At 43.3% G+C, this 23,371-nt stretch overlaps 1 protein-coding gene across 2 annotated transcripts in view; it reads left to right on the forward strand.

Annotated features, from left to right (window-relative positions):
• sema4c (sema domain, immunoglobulin domain (Ig), transmembrane domain (TM) and short cytoplasmic domain, (semaphorin) 4C) overlaps positions 1-23,371 on the forward strand; it is a 130,043-nt gene that overhangs the window by 44,502 nt on the left and 62,170 nt on the right. The window contains exons 2-3 of one of the 2 annotated variants that reach the window (XM_032578339.1): positions 2,639-2,808; positions 22,658-22,835. In XM_032578339.1, the coding sequence (XP_032434230.1) occupies positions 22,733-22,835 (103 nt within the window). In that variant the 5' untranslated portion in view covers positions 2,639-2,808; positions 22,658-22,732. The remainder of the gene's footprint in view (positions 1-2,638; positions 2,809-22,657; positions 22,836-23,371) is intronic. The other variant, XM_032578338.1, reaches the window with a different exon arrangement.

Raw genomic sequence — 23,371 nt, forward strand, 5'->3', positions numbered from 1 at the left:
GTTGTGCTTTTCTTAGACAGCGGTCGCTGTGCAGGTCCTCCAGTGAGGGGAGAGGGCAGCCAGTGATTTTTTGGGCTGTATTCACAACCCTTTGGAGAGCTTTCCTTTGAGCCGTAGTGCTGCTGTTAAACCATACGCAGATACAGTAGGTCAGTATGCTCTCTATGGAGCACTTGTAGAAGGACACCAGCAGCTTCTCCTTGATGTTGTTCCTCCTGAGAACCCTCAGGAAGTACAGTCTTTGCTGGGCCTTTTTTATCAGCTCGAAGGTGTTCATGTTCCATGTGAGGCCCTGCTCAATGTGGACCCCCAGGAAACGGAAATCAGCTACCCTCTCCACACATTTTCCCCCAATGGTTAGTGGTGTAATGTCCGTTTTATTCCTCCTGTAATCTATTATGAGTTCTTTTGTCTTTGAGTTGTTGAGGAGCAGATTGTTCTCCCTGCACCACACCAACAGCCGCTCCACCTCACCCCTGTAGGCGGACTCGTCGCCTCCTGAGATGAGCCCCACCACTGTGGTGTCATCAGCAAACTTGATGATGGTGTTGCTGTGGTGGGCAGAGGTGCAGTCGTATGTGTACAGACAATAGAGCAGGGGGCTCAGCACACAGCCCTGTGGAGAGCCAGTACTAAGGCTGAGGGCAGTGGATGTATGTTTTCCCACCCTAACTCTCTGCTGTCGGTTGGTCAGGAAGCTCAGAATCCACATGCAGGTGGAGTGAGGGAGGCCCAGGTCCGTCAATTTGTCCACCAGTCTGTGAGGGAGGATGGTATTAAAAGCAGAGCTGTAGTCTACAAAGAGCATCCGCACATAGCCCCCCTGTTGCTCCAGATGTGACAGAGCAGCATGGAGGGCTGTGATCACAGCGTCCTCTGTGGATCTATTGGCTCTGTAGGCGAACTGGTGGGGGTCAAAGCCAGGAGGGAGAAGTGCTGTGATGTGACCCCGGACCAGTTTTTCAAAACACTTCGTCACCACAGGGGTTAGTGCCACTGGCCGGTAGTCATTGAGGCAAGAGATGTGAGGTTTCTTGGGTATGGGGACTATGGTGGAAGATTTCAGGCAGGATGGGACTGTAGACAGGGCTAGGGACTGGTTGAAGATCCTGGTGAAGACTCCAGCCAGCTGATCGGCGCAGTCTTTCAGGACACGTCCAGAGACGCCATCAGGTCCAGCAGCCTTCCTTGGGTTGACAGCCCGCAGTGTGCACATCACCTCGTGCTCCTCTACAACGAGGGGTGTGGTGTTGTGTATCGCTTGGTGTAGTGTGGCTGCCTCTGTTGGCTTCACCTCAAAGCAGGCAAAGAAGAGGTTCAGCTCCTCTGCCAGTGTGGCGTCGCCTTCCGCAGCTGCAAGGTTGGTCCTGTAGTTGGTGAGATGCTGGATTCCCTGCCACACCTGCCTGCTGTTGTTGCTGTCAAGGTAGCCCTCTATCCTCCTCCTGTAGTCAGACTTAGCCATTCTGATGCCGCTCTTCAAGTTAGCTCGGGCTGTACTGTAGACGGTCCTGTCCCCAGACCTGAAGGCGGTATTCCTGGTCTTTAGCAGTCGCTGGACCTCCTGAGTCATCCAGGGCTTCTGGTTTGGGAAGACCCGGATGCGTTTATCCACAGCTACAGTGTCAATACAGTTCTTGATGTAGCACAGTACACTGTCTGTAAAAACCTCCAGGTCCTGATGTTCAAAAACATCCCAGTTTGTCCTGTCGAAACAGTCCTGCAGCTGCTGTGTCGCATTCTCGGGTCAGGATTTGATGGTTTTGGTGATGGTTGGAGCAGTTTTCCTGAGCGGGGCATAAGCAGGAATTAAATGCAGGGACAGGTGATCCGACTGACCCAGGTGAGGAAGTGGTCTAGCCCTGTAGCCTAGCTTGATGTTGGAGTAGACTTTGTCCAGAGTGCTAGCCTCTCTTGTAGCACACTTACATGCTGGTGGAACTTGGGGAGCGCCGTCTTCAAGTCTGCATGGTTGAAGTCCCCCGCTATGATGTGCACAGCATCTGGATAGATGCTCTGCAGATGGCTAATGCTGCCATGCAAAAGTCCAATAGCTGTTTTAGCATCTGTCATATTTAAGTGCAAATCTTTACAAAATAAATATATATATACAGTATATCTAAAATCTTGATCTTGATCTCAATTCCAGCCTCTCTTCAGCTAAAAAAAACAAACAAACCCTCAAAGGATGCCTGTCGGGAGAATCACAAAGCACAGAAGAATAGCTCCAATATTACTTTAAAACCTGCACTTCATCGTCGCCCAGTATTGTAAACATGCAGTCTAGGTTACATTTTGGTGATGGCAAGAAGAAAGGTTTACTTTAGGCTTGCGCTAAGGGATAAAAAGCTGACCTTCATTGCCATGGTTACAGGAATAGATATTCAGATACAGTTTTGGGAGATTTTAGATGTCCTGTCCCAAGTTTTGGATGGATCAGAGGTTTTAATATCTCCGAATTATAGATTTATCCAAACTGAATCTTTGTTTTTTATATATATATACTGTATATATGTATATATAAATGTCTTTCTTTGGACATCAGAACACTTAAAGATGCCCTGTCAGTCTCACCTTCCATGCGAACAAACTTCACTCATCATCCCCGACCTCTTCTCTCTTCTTTTGTCTCCTGCAGGCCAATGTGACCTTCGTCTGAGTCGAGTGTCGCTGTTCAACACTCACGAAGGAGAACTCCGCGGCGAACACGAAGAAAGAGAACGAAAAAAAACAACCGAGAGGAGATTGAAAGGGAAGCACGGAGGCGCACCAGGGAGGAGGCGAAAAACAAGTAAGAAAAGAAGAAAGGCAAAAAAAAAAAAAAAAACAGAACAAAGGGAGGAGAAGAGAAACAGAAACATGTTTTCTTCTCTCCTCTGAAACCTTCCTCAGCAAACAGCACAGGGAGGAGGGGATGCTGGGGGCATTCAACATGACAGAGAGGAAGATGTAAGAAAGTGAATATGAGTGGGGGGGTGGAGAGAGGGCTGTCAAATAGGGATGTGAAAATTATAATCATTTTCAGGAACTCCCAAAAAGAAATGAATCTGCAGCGAGACAAAGAGCGAGCAGAGATCTACGACGAGCCATTCATGAGATAAGAGGAGAGCAAAAATGGGAACCAAAAAGAGAGAGGGAGGTTGGATTCGGGTCGGATATTGGATTTCAGATTTCAGAGTGTTTTGTTAGGGTAGAAGATGATGCTGAAGGTTATTGGGTGGGGGGGGTGTGCATGTGTGTGTGTGTGTGTGTGTGTGTGAGGGGACGGGGATGTGTGTGGGGGGGGAATTCTGGCTGCTCACTTCTGATTCTCGGAGAGTTTTAGTGATTAGAAGAGAAAGGCAGTGGTCCCTCCCCATCGCCCTCTTTCTTATTTCACCTGTAAGACCACAACGTAATCCGAGGCACTAAATCAAAGTTTGGGTTCGCTGGAAATAAAAGTCGACACGCTCTCTATCATGATCCAAAGGTGAAATCGGAATGCGCCCACAAGTCATTTGTTACAGTTTTCGGCGCGGTTCATATTCTGTGATTTCTGACTGTTGAAGCTCCCCGTAATGCGGCGGCGGCGGCGGGGGGGAGACGCCCGGTGGGAGCAAATGAAAATGTAGCACCACTCTCTCCATTTCTGATTACTTTCTGGTGTAAAGTGGCCCTTGGAATGGTTAAAGATTTCATTTCGGCCTCTAATAAAGAGTGAGATTGATGTGACCTGGACTCTGAGCCGGTTTGGTTCAGCCAATCACAAACAGCGCAGCGCCTGGCAAAATCATTTACAGGCCTTCAACTTTCCCCCATTGTATTACTTTACAACTGCATTATTGTGTGGTGTGTATTCTTACATGTCTCTCTGTCTTTGATCAGACACTTGTGGAACAAACAGGAAGTCATGATTACAAGAATAAAAGTCACAATTACAAGTTTTAAAGACACAATTACAAGTTTTTAAAGCGATAATTACAAGATTTTAATGCCATTATTACAAAATGTAAGTGTAATTACAAGTTCTTAAAGTTGTAATTACAAAATTAAAGTTGTACGTATGAGTTCTAAAGTGATAATTACAAGTTTCTAGTCCTAGTTAAGTGAATTAGGGTTGGAATTATGAGTTTTACAGTAATATATTGCTAATTACCCCAATTTTGTTTACAAAAAATTGAAATAATTGAATAATGTTTATATTAGTAAAAATCGCAAAATATTACAACTCACTTTATTTGGCCTTATGAGTTTAATACGAAGCACAATGTTTGCAAAACATTCATTCAAAAATAAAAGGGAATAAAAAACAAAAAATCTTTGCCACCCCAAAAGAAATGGTGCCCTGGGCAGCAGCCATTTCTCAAGTCTGGCCCAGTGTTATGACATGCTAACAGCTCAAAGTCCGAACAGCGGAGATGATAGTCCACAGTAAAACATAGGGGGTGCGCTAATTTATCGACAAGTCAACTACAGGAAAGGTTTAAAAATCAAGTCCTCTGTTTCCCTGCTGTCTGACAAAGAGAGAAACTGACTGAGAGACCCGCCCACCAGCTCATGTCTGCACGTTTGCAGTTAACAATAGTTGCCCCAATGTTGCCAACTCGGCGACTTTCTTTTGGTTATCGGCCAAAATCGGAATCGGCAGGTCAGGCTTCATATCTGATAAGGATTATTTGTGGCTAGCTGCTAATCCGCCTCTTTAGCTTTTGCCGCTCCCCTTCAAATCTCCCATTGCGTTCCTATTGCCTCCTGACCCAAACACATGCGTTCAAAAAAAAAAAAAACAAAAAAAAAAAACACCACCGTTTTGTCTCTCAGTGTGTGTTAGTTAGTGGGTGGCTCCCCTCTTTTTTTTCTTTTTTTTTTTTTTGAAGTGTGTGATGAAGCGCTCTCTCATGTACGATTAGTTGTCTGCCTGATCGAGCGACCGGGAGCTCCAGCAGACTGAAGTAAATTGCCTCTGATAAAAAAAGTCATTTGTATGCCGGCGAATGTGCGGAGAATACCGAGACGTGCCAAAGTGAAGAGGGACGTGCAGACAAACACCCGCGTGTTTGGTGACAACGGCAGAACAACACACACACACACGCATGCACACCGAGTCACAAAGCTGTGAAAAAACAGCTCCGGGCTGCATTCTTCTTCCCTTTTCTCTAAACCTCCACTTTCTTCCTCCGAGTGTGTGCTTCTCTTCCACACTTATCCCTCCTTCTCTCTAATAATTGCGGTTCTGTCTCAGAGAACGTGTTTATCTCTGGGAGGATATTAGTTGCTGATCATAAATGGTTTTTCTCTGACAGGGTGCCATCACACACGAGGTGGGAGCTCATCGGAATGTGTGTGTGTGTGTGTGTGTGTGTGGGGGTGTGGGTGTGTGCGTGTGTGTGTGTGTGTGAAACATTGCCGGGGAGGAGAGGGTGACAGCGAAGGCATGGAGATCAAGAGAGAGAAAAAGCGAGAAAGACAGAGATGCAGGTTATCACGGCAGTGTGGCAGGTGTCAGCGAGGCGCTGATAAATGCGTTGCTTCGACATGCGAGCATCCATCCGCCCAGCAGCAGCCGCAGCAGCAGCAGTGTTAATTCACTGAAAGCACGCTGACATATACAGTACATGAACTACAAGCTGATTACATTGAAGCAAAAACAATAAACGGCGGCTTTATTTACTGCAGCGAAGCAAGGGGCTGTTTTTTTTTACTGTTCAGTTCATTGTGTTAATGCAGAGCCAGCGTTTTTGATTGTTTGTTTTTGGTGGTAAATCCGTCGTTTGCATTCATTTCTGCCCCCAATTACCTAAAATGTCATTTGACGCCATCTGATGTTATTTTTTGTCCTAATCTAATCTGGGATCAGGTGCGAAACGGCGGCCAGAAACAATACTGCAGCTTTAGACATACATGTGCTCGTGTGTTGAACTATGTCTGTAACGCACACTTTTAAATTCCGGCTCATCCAACTTTGACGTCAGCTTCTCGTATTTTTTTTAGTTCATGAAATGCTTTTTTATTGTCAAGAAAAATTAAAAACCTTTCAGCTGCAAAAAGGAGCGAGTTTGGTGTGGCTGGTACGAGATTCTCAAAGTTTCGTCACCTTCGAGGAAAGTATTGCAGTTTAAGCAAAGAAAATTCATAACAAATCTGATGTAATTACATTTATTTAAGACAGAAAAGTAACATTTCTTTGTAATGGGATCAAATAATTCTAATCTTGCAGTTTTAATAATCTTATTGCGTTTTCATGCTTTTACTCAGGTATGAGAATTTTTCTTGCGAATTTTCGACTTTTCAAGCTCAGAAGCTTCATCTAGTCATTTTCTGAGATTAATCTCAAAATGTGAAGTTTTGTGGCGGAAATGTACGCCTCTTACTTGTTTTTATTTTTAATCTACAGTGGCCCTAATGGACCATCGTAGCTACCAGTTGCAAAACAGAGACATACTTCCACAGCAGTGACATGTTTAAAATGAGAAGTTTTGTTCGCCTCAGACTTTAAATCCTCTCAAATATCCGTCGTTTGAAGATATATCCATGTGTTCAGTTTTCACTTCATGACTGTCGATGCTTCAACCAAAGATATTTCCAAGTGGCAGACTTTGTCAGCCAGTTGACCAGCAGTGTGCAGGAACCTATTGGTGGAGGGCAGTGCTGCCTTGCACTATACTTACTCTACATACAAACTCCATTTACTTCAGCAATTTTCTGACTATCCCACCCGAAAGGACTTTGAACTGTTGGAACGCCGTGCTGCAAAATTCTCTGCGATTTTGAAACTAGCACTTTTAAAAAAAAATAACAACAACAACCTTGAAACCGGTAACTAGCTTGAAAATAAAAACCCAGAGCAGTGCGTGTTTCCTTCTTCATGTGCTGTCTGAGCATCTGCACACACCAACACACACAGAGTTCCCATCAGCCGGGCCTGATGAGGTGAACGGGTGTGAATCTGCCGCATCTTGCATTCCTCGGTCCTCCCCGTCCTCGCAGCGGCAGGCCTTGTCTAGCGATCGATCCGGGCTTATCTTCCCGTAAAGCTGGAGTCTCTTTCCACTCCTGCTCGCCCCTCGTCCCCCGCACACGCTACCCCCCCACCACCCCCACCCCCCCTTACTCATTGCTATCGATCAGCCTGTGTGTTCAGCAAAGTAGGGAGCAGGCGGTGGTTAATGCAGAGTCTGGCTGAAGGAGCCGCATGCACACTTCTTGTATCGCTCCGCTCTCGTTCTCTCTCTCTCTTAATGCGTGCAATCAGACTCTAATAGACCCGGGCTTAGAGCATCCAGGCCCGCCACTCTCATCTGATTCGTCTCACCTTTCACTTCTGCTCCTGTCAACAAATAACTGTCTGCTCTGTATAGTATACATCATCTGCCAGGTTTATTTTGCTGATGACTGCTGATTCGGCAAACTGATATGATGGGCTTTTATGTATTTTGGTCGGGCATGGGGTGTACATTTTATCCTCTGGAAGGGAATTTGCTCCTGCTGAGTGTGCACAGTCCTCTTTAGAAGCGTCCTACTTTGCATTTTTTACAGTGATGCACATTTATTCATGGGAGCAGCACAGTTGAACCATGCTGTTTAATTTTGGCTTCTGGGAACTGCCCAGTGGCCAGAGCTTAAGTCTTTCATTATCTCTGAACTTCTTGCAGCCACCGAAGACATTGAAGGTTGTTGGGTTAGATGCTTTGCTCAAGGGCAAACGACGAAGGTTTCTTCGCTAGTTTGCTGTCCAGTCTCCTGCTTATTTTATTTTATTTTTTAAAGAAATTGACTTGGACAACAACATATCCTCAAACTACAGTTCTCGAGGTCCAGTTCTCCTGGACCTTGTTTTCCTGGCGCTACACTCTGGAACGTAGGGTGTTCTCACTGGTAGTCCGATAGACTCGGTTTGATTGGGAACTAAAGTTTGTTCCATTTTTGCTGGTGCGGTTCACTTTCATACGGCCTTGTGTCAAACAATCCAAACTAATTGATAAACATGTTTGCCTCTTCACCTGTGGCGACGCTGTGCCAACAACTACTGAAGAAAACGGCACAAAGAGAGAAATGGGCGCAACTTCCTTCAAAAATGAAGTACCGTCAGATTTGTAGGATTTCTATTTTGTCTCTAGCTAAAGACCACGAGCCATTACTCCTACTGGCACTAGACTAGAGCATCTGTTTTGGTTGGATTTGCCCAGAATGCTCTGCTCTGCAGTCTACTCGGTCTCCGGTCGCTTGGCATTCGCATATGCATTCAAACCGCATCAGAGTTCAGTTCAACCGAACAGAGACCGACGTTTTTAGACAGACCAGAGTTTGCTCTTCTGGTTTGCGTCAGAGTTCGATTGCACATTCCCACCTTCCCAAGCGAACCGGACTTTCTAGTTAAACGAACAAGAGCTGGTGTGAATGCAACCTAAACATCTAAACTGCCTCACTAGTATACAGTCGAGCTGTACACAGCTCTGCTAATTAGCCAGGTTTGCTGAAGCAGAGATTAATCTAACAGTTGCAAGACACCAAGGCCCTTGAGGACTGGGGTCCGAGACTATTGTCCTAAAGAATCCTGACCTATTGTGCCTTAAAGTACTAGCATGCGTGCAATATTTATAAAATGGAAGAAAATATGGGTGACGTTTGAAAATAATTGACTGCTCTCGATTTTATTTAAGGTAAATTCACACCACACTTCATACTTCTGCAAGGCAACGTAAAGCCAACCCATCTGCAGCATTGCTCTCCCACTATGTCTCTTTAAGTGAGACCCCCCACAATCCCCTCTCCACCTGACCTGCCCACCAATAAGAGATGTGTGGGCTGCTTCTGTATAGGAGTCCAGCTAGGTGTAACCTTTACTGCCCTGTGGCACCTCACTGGGATGCAGGCCTCTGGGCTCAGTGTGAACTCCTGAACTTCTTCCAAAAGACCAGCTAGGAGTAGTGGAAACAAGTCAGAGAGTGGGAAGGAAAGCGCAAGACTGCTACCGGACAATTAGCCCCCCGAGGAGCACAGTAGGCGGTCCTGCCCCTCCCGGAGCCGGAGTACGCTGTGAGCGAGTGTCGGTGACTCTCAGCCAAGTGTGGCGAACCGAAGTCAGAGCGAGACGGCGTGTGTTGGGGTGTGTGGGCGTGTGCGTGTGTGTGGGGGCGCGTTCGATGCGGGCCCTCGTCGCGTTTTGCATTCGCACGCCCGGTGGGTGTCGTTCTGAAATGAGACAGTATGTCTGGTGCCCACGGGCGTCAATACGACCCTTTTCTATTATTCAGAGCTGATTACGGCTCCGAATTATACCAAGGTGAATACTTTTTAATGAGCTCTGAAACAGAACGGAGAAAGTTTGCCAGCTTTTTATTTTCTGTTTGTCTGAGAGAGGCTGGAGGGGGAAAAATGCAGCGTATTTGCAGGAGTTATTTGATTAGCGCGGTAATATGTGAAGAGCAGGCTGCAGCACACGTGAGCGCTGAATTCAAAACTTCAAGTGTGTGTTATGTAATGAAACATTCTGTTTATGTTTTCCCTTTTTGCCGTGAACTTTCTGCATGCTACACGTGAGATGAATGTGTCTGAACGCATCTAATGCAAGTAAATTAGCACGTTTTTTAGTAGCATTTGCATTCTCTAAAGCGTTTGAACATATAGCAATAAAAAAAATATTATTCGCCCAAATATTATTTCATGCGCTTGTGTAGGTGTGTGTACCAGCGAATTGCTCATACCACCTGGGGCAAGGCTGATTGACGTGCGATCCTGGTCGAGCTCGCTCGCAGTTATGTGTTTGAACATTGATGGCTGGTCAGAGCGCTGCCCCAGAATCCCCCGGGGCCTGCAGGCAGGACAGGCGGGTCACGGCAGGGCAGAGTGCACATGGTTTTTATAATTTTTCACTGCGCCCCTGTGCTTGTCAAAAAAAAAACAACAAAAAAAAAAACAACAACAAACGCTGCACTGACAGCAGAAGGTCGACCAGGGAGAAAAGAAGCTTGATAGAAAATCCGGCAGAAATGGAAAGACAGACTTCTCTGGGTGTTGATGTTTTTCTGCACTAGTTTCTTCAATCAGCTAGTCAGCTAATCAATAAGTATTTATTCATTGTGCACTTGTGACACAGCACCAGTTTTCTTATGTTGGACAAAAGCAGGAGGTAATGAGAAACAAGCAACTACAATGGAAAAACATCCAAACGCATTAAAACGTAAGCTAACAAAGGCTAAGAAAGAAAAACAAAAATCTGTACTTTAAAGAAAAGATGCTGAGTTGAAGAACTGAGGAAGTTATGATGATGATGATGATGATGATGATGATGATGTGCTAATGGTCAGCACAAAACCTCAAATAAATATGGATTTTAAATTTACATTTAACTCAGACAACTGTTTTGTTTTTTTTTAATCTTTAAATATGACAATAAAACAAAAATGTACAAGTCAATCTAAATATACAAAACATAGTGAATGCAATTGCTCAAAATGAATATAAAGCCAAATTAAGGGTAATATCAAGAATTAATGATAATATTTACTAAGCATTAGCTAAAAGCTTAATCTTAAGTTTGCTTTAATGAACATCAACGGTCTATACTGCCCTCAGGAGGTTAGGAGGGGTAGTACACAGGCTAGGTCAAGTAGCATAGAGTTAGTTGAATAAAATACATATTTCCGGAATTAGAATAAGTTATAAATTGGGATTCATCCAGCTCATGAGATGAAATTATGCATTATTAGTAATGGGTAACAAGAACTGGATGAGATTTTTGCTACTTTTTTTTTTTTTAGCTAATTTGCAAAACTAAGAATCAGGTTTTTGTTTTTTTTTTCAAATAGAGTTAAGTTTTCTCAAATACTTTTGAGGAAGCCAAGTGTCCAAATTTTGTAGTGTTTCTGCTTGTGTAACTTTAACATGGTGCTAATGTTGCCAAAATTGTCCAATAAGTTGCTCCAAAGCAGATGCTAACGTTAGCGCTGTTAGCCCGGTGTCCTAGCAGCGTGCTAACAACGCTATCACTCTGTCACTGCTTTCTTTTTGTACTGAGTTTCCAAACAGTCACCACACAAATAAAAGTTTAAAAGCAGTAGAGGAGTTTTGCTAATGCTAACGCTTTTGAAGTTCAGTATTATTAGCCCAATTCAAATTCTGTCTCTACTTTCTTTCTTTAAAAACAAACCTCAAACAGACAAAGTCCCTTTCTGGGTTGAACTCCATTTATTGAGACAGACTTCTGTTGGATGAGGAAAAACTGTGATTTGAATACAACATAAGCCCTTGAAAATCCAGTTTGTTAGATTTTTTTGAGGTCCATATTTTAGAATCGAAGTTCAGTGGCTTACAAAAAATACACAATGATTAAAATGACTTTTGGTAGAAAGATTTCTTAAGGCCCTGTGTGAGACTTTTTGATCATTTCTGCTGATAACAGCAACAGCAACTGCATCACAGCAAACGTTGACCCCGGGATGAATTATTCAAGATCTCGCTTTGCTGATCTGCTGAGCAATGCATCGCTCAAACTAAGTAGCTCGAATCTGGTCGACGCTCACTAATGGCCCACATGTTTTATCACGTATGATTATGGTCAGCCGGAAAAAAAAATGTGGAGAAAAATGGTGTGGCTGTTTCCCCCAATTTTTTAGATATAATTTTTTTTTTTTTAAATGCTGCCTGGTATTCTGACAAGATCCACTCATTTAACTGATTATGGATTTTCTGATTATGGCTGATGAGATTTGCTGCTCTAATGATTGTCTGGAATTATAACCACAGACCTCCAGGGTCCATGGTTGAGAGCCACTGATTGTAGCCATCTATACGCAGTAAAAACCATGCTGCATAACTCAGACATGCTGTAGATCTCGGGCTGGTGCTCATCTTCTTGAGGCTGACAAGCGAGACAGTATGGAGAGCTTGGAGATTTTTAGTCAGACCTCCCTTCAACAGCTCTTTTTATATTTACCACAGTTAGCTTTTTATAGAACCTGAATAAGTTAATTAAATTATTTTAAATCTACTATTATTCTACCATCCGGTTTTAGTCAGAAACATTCATAATTTACAATAAATAGAAAATAATATGCTGAGATATGGATGCGACAAAAGGACCATTTCATGGAGAGCTAATAGGTTTTAATATTAAAAATAGACAAAACAATAGATATTAATTCTGTGCATAGCCAGAATTTCAGCCGTGTTACGGACTAAGTCTTTCAAATGCATTCTTTTTATGAACCGTGTGCTTTTGGATAGCTTTCAACACAATACACAAGTCATGAAATGGACCTCTGGTTAAATGTGAGCAAATGACTAAACAGAAACATTTGGACAATCCTCAGCTTTATCAAGCAGAAAAAATACATTTACCCTAAAAGGTAAGGTCGTGGTGACTGCTGTGGCTTTGGGCTTTGTACGTAGCTGTGCTGTTTGGGCCACTTGGTGCATCTCTGTCCCTATATGGAGGTGATGATGATAATGGGACAGAGATTTTGCCACCTGACACAGAAGTCAAATGATAAAGAGCTTTATGGATGATTACTGTTGTTAATGAGGGTAAATACTTATCAATGTCTCCTTGATAGCTAGTTTTTAAGTGTATAGGTGTTTATAATAGTCTTGAAAACTGCTTCTAATTCACAAGATGTGGGTTTAAAATACCTATGTGAGTATTTTAGTTTGGTAGTTTGGATATTTTCTGTACTTCTCAAACAACTAAACTTGCCACCGTCACATAGGAGCGCACACGCGCGTCTCCGCCACCTCAAGCCAAAAGCACAGATGGTCCCGCTGTTCGATCAGCTCACCGCCGGCCCATCCGGTTTCATCTGGCCCTGTACTTTTCCCTGGGTTCGGGCAGGTGTTTGGCCCGCAGACAGAGCCCAAATCAGATCCATTTCATCTGTAATCAGCTGGAGCCCCCGAGCACTGATGGAAGAGATCAGAGCTCCGATCAAAGAATTATAAAGCCGGCCACGCCTGGCCAGCCGACCGTAACAAGAAGAACAAGGCGGGTTGAAGTGCAGCCAGGGGAAGAAGCGGGGGCAAGCTAGCCTATGCCGCAGCGCTGACGTGGGGGGGATGAAAGGAGAGAAGATGGAAATTTTAAAGGCTTACAGGGTCTCTTAGGAGTGAGACATAAAAGAAGCTGAGAGGCAGTGAGGAAGGCTGAGATGTAACAATGTCAGCTCTCATGGGGTTTATTTCTCCTGCTTTTTTATTGTTTCATTAAGACGTAAAAGACCAATAGAGTTGACTGTTGTAATTTTTCTCCTCTATAAATTACAACTGATGCTTTACGTAGCTTGTACAAATTCATTTTAGTGAACCGCTCATTAATTGTTTGCACAACACACACACACACAGGAAACAAATCGCCCGGCCGCATGAAAATTGATGAGCTTCGCACACGTTGACGATGGACGCTTTAGAGGCGGTTTCAAACTGTTTGCAGATGACAGAAACAAACTATTGGGTGTATCAGAGGGGCGCTGCATCTGTCACAATCACACTCTCTTTTGCATTCATCTTCTACAGTCAGAACCCGGCTTTGATTCTCGAGTCTTTCATCTGTGCCAGCTCTACACCAGCAGACCACACAATCTGCCGGCAAACACACAAGGTCATAAGCACGCAGGCCTTTAATGTCAGCCGGTCAGCATGAGGCTATTCATTTGCCCCCTGTATGCAGAGATCTGCCTCGCCAGATTTCTGGTGTGGGACTGCGCTCTAAAACACGCGACGAGGCTACAAATTTAAAGACACTGTCTTTTTGTGTTTATACTTCAAAATTGGTGGAAACAAACAAACAAACATTGGAACTGGAATCTGGAAAAGTATCTCAGTTTAAGTCAAGTCAAGTAGTCAGCAACAAAGCAGTTCAAAATGCGTTACATCATAAAAGCACCATGAGGTCACCAATGGTGAAACGAGCCATAAATGTTAAATTTTGTCAAATGCCATCATTAAAATCATCAATGCACATCAAATATGTTGGTCAATGTTCCACATGCTGCAAAGGGTTTTGAGCTTTGATTTAAAGGAATTCAGCTGTTTTGCTGAAGTTTGTTCCAGATTTGTGGCGCATAGAAGCTGAATGCTGCTTCTCCATGTTTGGTTCTGGATCGGTTGCTGCTGTCTGATTGACTTTTTAGGCAGACCTGTTGCAGGAATCAATGCGACTAAAGACAAACGCATGGATGAGTTTCTCTAGATCTCGCTGAAACATGAGTACTCTAATCCTGGAAATGTTCTTCAGGTGATAAAAGGCCGACTTTGTAACTGTCTTAATGTGATTCTGAAGGTTCAGGTCCGAGTTCATCACCACACCCAGATTTCGGATCTGACCATTGGTTTCTAGATGTAGTCGCGTGCTGACTCTAGACCGTTCCTGTTTTGGACCAAAGATAGTAACTTCAGTATTGTTTTTCTCTTAACACAAAAAATATATTTATATATATAGATTTAGACAGTTTTACCAAGTTCCAGTCTCCACCAGTATTTTTGTACCAGGACTCTGATGGTGCACAGTGTGGGATGTTTTTTTTGCTGTTTTTTTTCCCACCATAAGTGGAGTGCTCATGTCGGCTCCATTAGCTTGATGCTTTAAATGGAAAAAACACACACAGCAACAGCTCTGTAGGAACAGTTAAAGAGGGGGCAAAAAAAACCCCATCTTACTTTCCTCCAGTTTCATGCACGGCCCTAGAGATCCATATGAATAAATGAAAGGAAATAACAAGAAAATGCTGAGGCCCATGTTGACTTCCCTTCACTTAAAATCCCTCATGTCATCAATTTTTAAAAGAGGCTCTGTAACAAGATAGTTTTCTAATCCAGCATGGGAGGTGCTTTGCTCTGGACTTGAACCGGCAACCTTGAAATCCGTACGTTGACGCGTCGCCAGACAGCAAGCACACTCTCACACATTTGTATTCAAGGCAACTAGCCGGGGCTTTCATGAAACTCTTTCAGCTCTGATTCGAATCTTCAGAAATGAATTTTGATGGACCTCCAAGTTTTTAAAGGTTGATCTCTAACCAGAAGCTCTCGGCTGTGAAATTCATCGAGCGGACGGCGTCGCCTCTCGAGGCGCCTCTGTTGGTTCGCAGGCTCTCGGATAACATTTTGAACCTTTCAGAATGCATTTGAATTGTGGAAATGAAAACGGATGAACTGAGGTCACAAATTATCATTTTGCAATCAATCTTTCCATAAGGAAGAAGATTAGGTTTTAGACAATTTGTCACAAGTGCTCTGTTTGATAGCTTTTGAAAAACTGGACTGTGCTACAAATTAAAATTGTCTTTAACGGCTTTTTTTTTTTTTTTAGCTAACATTTAATGCCAATAGGAAGGAGATAAACACTGCAATTACAAAGTGCTAACATCTCAAATAGCATTAATATTTTTATTTAACTCTTCTATTTGATTCCCCCTAAAATTACCATTATTGACAACGTTAGCATTTTGTTCTGGCTTGCTAACTGTTGTAGTCTTCTTTTAGTTTTTCCAGAGGCACTCATTTACTTAAAATCTCACAGTAGCCTCTTTTGTTAAGGGCATTCTGAAATTTAGTTAATTTCCCCTAGATATTGTCAGTTCTTGTCAGTATTAACTAGAAATACTAGGTAATATTGTATTCCTGATACTTATTTTAAAAGTATCAGTGTGACAGAAAATGTTTGTGATTTTTAGATTTACAAGGATCCTATTAAGTCTGACACAAGTTTAGCATTTCTGTATTTTTTCTAGTGTCCTACCTCCCTTCCTTGCTCGTCTTTCCTTCTTTACTTTCTTCCTTTCTAACCTGCACATTCTTTCTTCCGTCCTTGTTTACTTCCTTCCTCTCTTTCTTCACCGTGTACTTCTTCCACAGTCAGATGAACAGACATTTTTAGTGCCTATCATCCTTTGTTTTTTGTTGTTTTATATAAAGTAAGTCGAATATAACTAGCTAATATTAGTTGTTAGCATTCAGCCAACGGACCAAGAGAGTGGGGGTGAAAAACACGGACACGGAGAGTGAAGAAGTGGCATTCCTTTAGTTCCAGCACCAGAGCTGTCTGTATTTTTCATGACTTTAAAATTTTCAAAGCAGACAGATTAAGTAAGTCGCTTCGTTTGAAGCCTTTTGCCATCCAGCTGACTGGCAGCTTATATCAACAGATGGGCAAGAGACAATCGATACTCTTTGCTAACGTTAGTGATAAGACCAGGCATTTTCCTGTCATAAAAACTTATTTTAAAAGTATCAGTGTGACAGAAAATGTTCGTGATTTTTAGATTTTGTCAATGGTTTGATATTGGGTGACCAAAACAAAGTCTTCTCTTAGGGCTAGTAATGCTAACACAGAGAGCCTTTAGCAGCTAGCTTGTGTGCCATTTCAGTATTTCAACTTAGCATGCTAAAATGCGAATATTTATCAGTGCCAGCAAACTAAAATCTAGGTTTCCACATTAGTGAACAGATAAGAAAAGTTTGACTTTACTGACTAAGAGTACATAGAGAAATGTAATTTTTTTAAGCATTTTGAGACTCAGGTTTTGCTTCCAAAGCAAACCAAAGATTAAGATGGAAACTAATCTGGAGACAACTTGTTGTGAAAGCTAGCTGCACAGTTGGAAAAGCCGCCAAAAGTCTATTTTTTTTTTTTTACTCACTCGTGTGTGCTGGAAGGAAAAATAAATAAATAATTAGACCTAAGAAAAACATGCATTGCTAGCCTTAAATTAGCTGCTAGCCACAGGAGTTCTGTCTGGACCGCTTCATTGGACCAGTAACTCATCCTGGAGCTGCCAGCACTCGGGTGACATTTTTACAAAACCTTACCACTGTGAGCAGTTTTTAATTATTATGACGTCATAACATTTATTGTTTTTCTGTAACGTTTACCAACGTATTGGAGTTTTATCGGTAGATCATAAGTGCTTAGGTAGAGTTTGTGTGTGTGTGTTTTTAGTCCTGTGGTGGAACCTGCACAGGTACAGCAAACCTGAATAGAAATAAGTAGATACAGATACGAAAGGGATTGCTTTTTAATCATTTCAGGGAGTCCCCACCACTAATGAACGATCTTCATTCAAGATGCCGCTCTGTTTTGCGGACCGTCCTTCTGGTTACCCAAACCCATTCCGAATAGTTGAAAATCACCTTTGGTCGCCTTCGGAAACCCATCGCACATCCGACCATTAATGCGGCAACGCAGCTCCGGCTTTTCCTTTTTGTGATGATTTCAAAGTGAGGAGAACACACCATAAAAGTCCTTGAGGATCCCTCAAACCCCTTTGTCCTCGAGGTGTGAAATCGTTTGATCCTGCTTGTTTGGTTCAGCTGAAACGGGCTTTGTGTGTTGCGGGGAGCTTTCATTGATGTGCGCATTTCGAAACGCGACCCGAGCAATAAAAGGCGGGAGGGGAAGGGAGAGGATACACACGGGGCTGGGAGGGAGAGGTAGGAAAGAAGGAAGGAAGGAAGGAAGGAAGAAAGAGCTCTGAGCTTCTGTGATTGTTAAGTGTAGATGAAGGGGGGGTAGCTGTCCGAGTGCATCCTGTCACCGTGTGATTGAAAGTGTGTGTGCATTATTGAGGGCGGTTGCAGGTTAATGGACATTAAGTGTGTCCTTGTGTGATGTTCCGAGTGGAAGGGGATGTTCAATCCGCCCAGGCTCTGTGTAACCCGCCATAGGTCAGAGGTGGAGGTTAAAAGGCGAACAAAGACTGGAAAGACTAACAATCAGCGGTGACTGCAGCAGAGGAACCCGTCTGTTAGTTTCCGTGTGCTTGTCTCTACGTGTTTGGCTTCCAGGAAAGGCGAGGGACAGGAAGGCAGCAACAGAAACCAGAGTGACATAGCAGCAATAAAAAAAAAAAAGGAGAAAAAGACGACAGACAGATTGGGGTTGAAAACGTTCATCTCTTCCCGTTTTTTCCTTCCTGAACATCCGCTTGCTTAGAAACAATCCTGCGTCGCTTCTCCCCCTGCAGGGATTCATCTGATCTCCAAACACGCGCCGACGCCGAACACACGCAGAGCCAGAACCCACACGTGCTTTACACGAAGTGACAGAGGCGCGCAGGAGCCTCCGCAGCCTAATCAGAACATGTGGCCTATTTCTCTGTATGCTTTAATGAGCCCTCCATTGTGGAGTGGTGGAAGAAATTATTAGGCTGTTGTATCTCGGCTCATTAGTTAAACCAGGCTCACCAACAACACCAGCAGCTAAGAGATGATTCGGATTGCGCCTGCGGAGTCATACGACACCGCAGGACCTTAAAGAGGCCGCGGTGACAGACGGAGCAACTGTCTTAATTTGGTCTTCGGGGAAAAGCAAGACTCAATTCATCTTCCTATGACACGGCGAGGGGATTATATGTGCAGGCTCGATGGAAAGAAACCGAAAAATTCATCACAGGCTCCCCTGTTGCCCGTAAAGTTCCTCGCAGATCTGCCTTGATGATTCAGTGAACGGTTTTATTTGTAAAGCGGTGTCAAATAAGGAGAGGCAATCCAGAAATGCTACTGCAGGTAGTTATTTGGTCTTATCGTTAATAGCTCAATTTCGTCTCTGCCGACGGCGCGCTGTTAGGGACGCTAAATCGTTCAGAATGAAGTGCTGAATTTACCAATACACCGTGGCGTTCACATTCCTCTCAAAGAAACACCCCCGCCTTCAGTGTACAGCCTGAACAGGGAACAATTATTATAGCGCCTTATATAAACACTCACAACCTTTCTACATTTCCACATTTTTTCATGTTAATGTTTGTGGTGGGAGTTAATTGCAGGATCTGTAATTAAGTCACCGGAAAGAATCGCATTTTAATTGAAAACTATAGATAGTCAAAATAAGCATCGCGCTTAATCTGTGGTGTTTCCGGAACCCTCGATGTAACTAATTTGGAAAAATACTTTTTTGTGGACGTTGGCGACCTCCGTCGCTACTGCTGCATGTTTAGCATTGACATGCTATCTTAGCTTCACTGACAGGCTAACTCCTTTTAGCACAACTCGAGTCTTTCCCGGTGTCACATTGGGTCAATTTTTGAAGCAAAATTTAGCCCCAAAGTGAGGCAAGAGAAGCGGCTTTGTTGCCCATCGCTGTTATTTTTGCAGATGTGACTTTGTGCGTCAGACTTACGGACATAGCAGAAACAAGTGAAAACAAAGGTTCTGGCGGGAACTTTTGTATATAGAAAGAAGAAAATAGTGACTTTTTGCCTGAAATCCTTTGTAACTAATCAATTAATGGAAATTAACATGTTAGCACCATAACTAAAACTACAAACATTTTTGTTCTTCCTTGGGATTTATATGTGGTAGACCAACACAATATATTGCTTATTAGCACAGAGGATAAAAAATTGATTTATTTTTTTTACAAAAAAATCTGAAATCTGTACACTGCATTCATCCCACTTTACTCTGTTCCCCTGTGTATAGTTAAGTACAACCAATTGCTTTCACGTAATTAGTGAATCCAGTTTACCTTTCTAAACTTACACTCAGTTAAGAAAAGTTATGGATCATAATGGTGGGTAAACATGCAAACAAACCTCCATTTCTAGAAAGTACAAAGGCCTTGAGTGGGCATGATGAGATCTACAGTTTTTCTGCAGACAAAACTTTCCCTTTGCCCTGGAGCGTTAGCATGCCGCTGCTTCACATGATCTACCCTTCCGGAAGCCCTCCACGCTTTATTACGTCCCCGCGTTAAGACGAAGCAGCAGATGAAGAGGGACAAGGCTTTCTCCTTCTCTTTGAACGTCTTTTCCATCTCTCTGCTTTTCTCATCCCTTCACCGCTCCCGTCTTCTCAATCCGTCCTCCGCTCACTCAAGCGTTTGCCCGGCAAGGCCATCAGCATCGATCCAATAAAGCTAGCAGCCCGCACTGCAAGGCTCGCAGAGCTTTCAACCCAAATCCAGCGGTTTAGGCACGCTCGTTTAACGGCACGTCGCCGCAATCTGATGCGGAGATGAAGAGGGGGGAGGAGGGCTGGCGAGGGGAGGCAGGGAGGCTTCTCTCTTTTTTTTTGTTTGTTTGTTTTTGTTTTACCTCAAAAATATAATCAATACCCTCCTCACAGGCTGGGTGTAGACACACGAACATGTTCGAACGCCCCCACACAACACAACACACACACACATTTCTGAATTTCAATTACCTCCCCTGCCAATCCACCAAACAGAGTAAATGTTTGTTTGCCAGGGTCAGAATTTAATATTCACATGTGGGAATAGACGAGAAAAAGCGGGTTGGTGGGTTCAAATCCGCATACGTGATTCTGTGCTTCCTGTTTTGTTTTGTTTTTTTCTAGTTAAAGTCTGACGTTGTTTGCCTGTTCAGAAAGCAAAGCGCCCCTTCAGTGACCTCCTACTGTCAGAAACGTCATTTAACTCAGTGAGCAGGTGCAGAGAGAGGGGGGGAAGCTTACAGGTGGCGTGTCGTGTTTAAGACATTCGTTTTGTAACTCAGGTCTGAGCAAGGTTGTTTTTCCTATACTTTTCAGAAATTTATATGCCACTATCATAGAAGAGGAATTAATTTGAAGGCTTTTTGTCCAAATTGACCTGCATCTGTGTCCCGTACGTAAGCTTCTGAGACGTCCACCTCTGAGGTTTCTGCCACAGTTTAAGTGGAAGTGAAGCGAACGGGCTTTTTCGTGCGGTGCCTCAGCACTTAAAAGTGACATTTAAAAGTGAGTTTGTCAGATAAATACAGGCTTCTCCATGAACAGTTTTGCTACTTTATACTTAGTTGCAGTCCTAAGTGGTTGCAGTGGATGGAATATTCCTCCTTTTAGGACCTCGGTGCACTTTAAACAAAGTGGTGCAATTACGAGAGACGGCTTTTTTAGAAAGTTCTTATGTACTTTTTGAAGTCTTACGAGTTTTACGATAAAAATCTGCCGATTTGTTCTCCACGTCTTAAAAGACACAAAATCGTTTTCTGAATACTTCTCAATACAACTCAATATAAGCAGCTACAAGAGTCTGTGATGTTGTGTTCGGGCCGCACCGATTGCACTTTACTGGCTGATCACCGATTTTTATAAAGCCTGACCCGTCGATTCTGATTTTTGCTGGTACCAATTTGTTTTTGTCTGAAAAGCCACTAAATATTCCGACAAAACAGTGGTTTGACTATTGATAACAGGAATAACAGGGCTGGTTTACACACTTTTGCAGAGGTAGATAAAATAAGCAGATTAAATCGGTTTCTCATGTAAGTGTTGGCTGATTGACGAGATCCAGTCTCCAAAAGAATGAAGGAAATTCGGGCTGATTTTTCATTTTACCGCTACTTTTTGTACCCTTAAGTCCATCCACATTTGGGTATTGCCTCCTATTTGCATTGATCCTACTAATGGTGGGGATTTATTGTATCGTTTTATTATTTATGGTGATACATTTCTTGTCATGATAAGAATTTTGATTCATTGTGTCACATTAATCCCAAATAATGATCTTTAAAAAAAAAACCCTAAACCTTCTGTATTGTTAGTTTCACTAGTTTGTCCACTGTTTGTTCAATGAAATTATTCATAAATTTTATATGATTACTCTGTGCGGAGTCACACTGCGCTTTTACGGTTTTGTTTTTTTATGTGTGTATGTGTGTGGTTTCGGGAACTGATGGTCTGACGGGACACCATTCCTTGCCTCCCCCCTGTGTATCTGTGCTGCCACGCTCCTCCTGATGAGCATTATGCTAAAACTGTGGGAGGGTTGGATGCCTGTACTTCTTTGTGCGACTGATGTCCTAAGGAAGCATATTACAAGTGGGAATGTTTTTCAAGAGCAGGATTTGTGTTTGTGGGGCTATGGTCGCTCGTCCATGCAGTCACAGCCATACAGTCACCTAAAAAAAAAGTAATCAATAGCATGCCTGCAATTCAGTGGAAAATAAAGGGCTAATTAATTATTCGGACTGAATTAGTGAGAAAATTGTGACTATTAATGCTGATTTTTCCTGGCTATTTGTTCGTAATTGAACTTCCTGTCTGCTCTTGCCCTCCGCCTCGTCTCCCTCACAGCGTCGTAACAAGCCGCTCACCCCGAGCCGTCATTAGGCCGTAACGCCGCCTTCTAGCCGCACTTCTTGACATGTTCATTAGATATAAACCAATTCATTTACAACACCGTTCTATTGGATTGTCCTTGCTTCGACATTCATCTCCCGACACGTTGGCGTTTGATGCGTTGCCAGTGCCAATTAACTTTGATAACTCAGCTCCAGCTTAATATACCGCTGCTGAATTGGCCTGACAAGAGTGCGGCGATAAGCTGGGTTTTTTTTTAGCTGTCCAAGTGCCGATAGCTAGATTATCGCTCAACGTGAGGGAGTGGCGGGGAGAACTTTTCCTGCGTGATTTCCCCGGCCAAAAGTTCTTTGAATGTTGTAGTTTGTTTGTCTTGGCAGGGACGCACAAACATGGAAGCGCATTACGAGTGTCCTTTCAAGCAGTTACATCCTTCACTTCTGGTTTATGCTGCTCTGTTGACTTTTATAGGATCTATTTTCAAACAGGAGGAATTTATCTTTCTTCCCAGCTTGAATTTGAGTTCTGTTCCATCCGTCCTCTTGAAAAACGTGTGCGGCGTAAACGCCGCTCACACATAAGGGCTTCTGATATACAACCAAAGCAATAAAGGAAGTAAATAGCAGCTCCCATCTGATGTGTTGTTGTGGTCTCCGTCTGTCTACAGCAGCCCGCCGACTCACCCGTCCCTCTGTCCATCACCGAGCAACAGATCCAGAAAACCGGAGCTGACTCGGCAGCCATGGGTGGGACGAGGGTCTTACTCCTGATGTTGCTGGTCGGATGGGAAAGGTCAGCAGCTCTCAACTGGAACCCAGTCCCACGCAAGACCGTTCGATACCAAGGTGAGTGAGTTTACAGATGTTAAGAACCCCTCTAGCTCCAAAATTACATTTATTTTTTAATTGGAGGTTTACGTCTGCTCAGGCCTTGAAGGTCTCTCAAAGTTTGACTTTATTCCAGTCAATGGAAAAGCTGACTATATGAAGAGGTGCTGATTATCCCAAGGACACGTGCGTCTCAGTGACCTCACATATCATTGAAAAGTTTTATTTTTGTTTTGCCTCATATGATGACATATTAATTGTGGCATGTAGCTAGTGAAAATCTCCTTTTGGAGATACAAAAGGAGATTTTTCTATACACTTTCCGTCCCTTAGACAGAGAGTGTATAGAAGCTGAGGATAACTCAAGACCGTTCTGGGTTCCAGCATGGATTTTCTCAAAAGGTCAGCCCTCTCTGGACCGGCCGCTAAAGCTGCTTTGAGAATTTGTGAGCCCAAAGTCACTAAAGTAGAACTTTACCAGGGTTAAAAAAGGAAAAAAAAAATATTGTGGATTCCCTCATCCCTGCTATGATATTAAAAGTTTGCGCTAAAAG

The sequence above is a fragment of the Xiphophorus hellerii genome, chromosome 12, assembly GCF_003331165.1.
Source record: "Xiphophorus hellerii strain 12219 chromosome 12, Xiphophorus_hellerii-4.1, whole genome shotgun sequence".
Taxonomy (NCBI): Eukaryota; Metazoa; Chordata; class Actinopteri; order Cyprinodontiformes; family Poeciliidae; genus Xiphophorus; species Xiphophorus hellerii.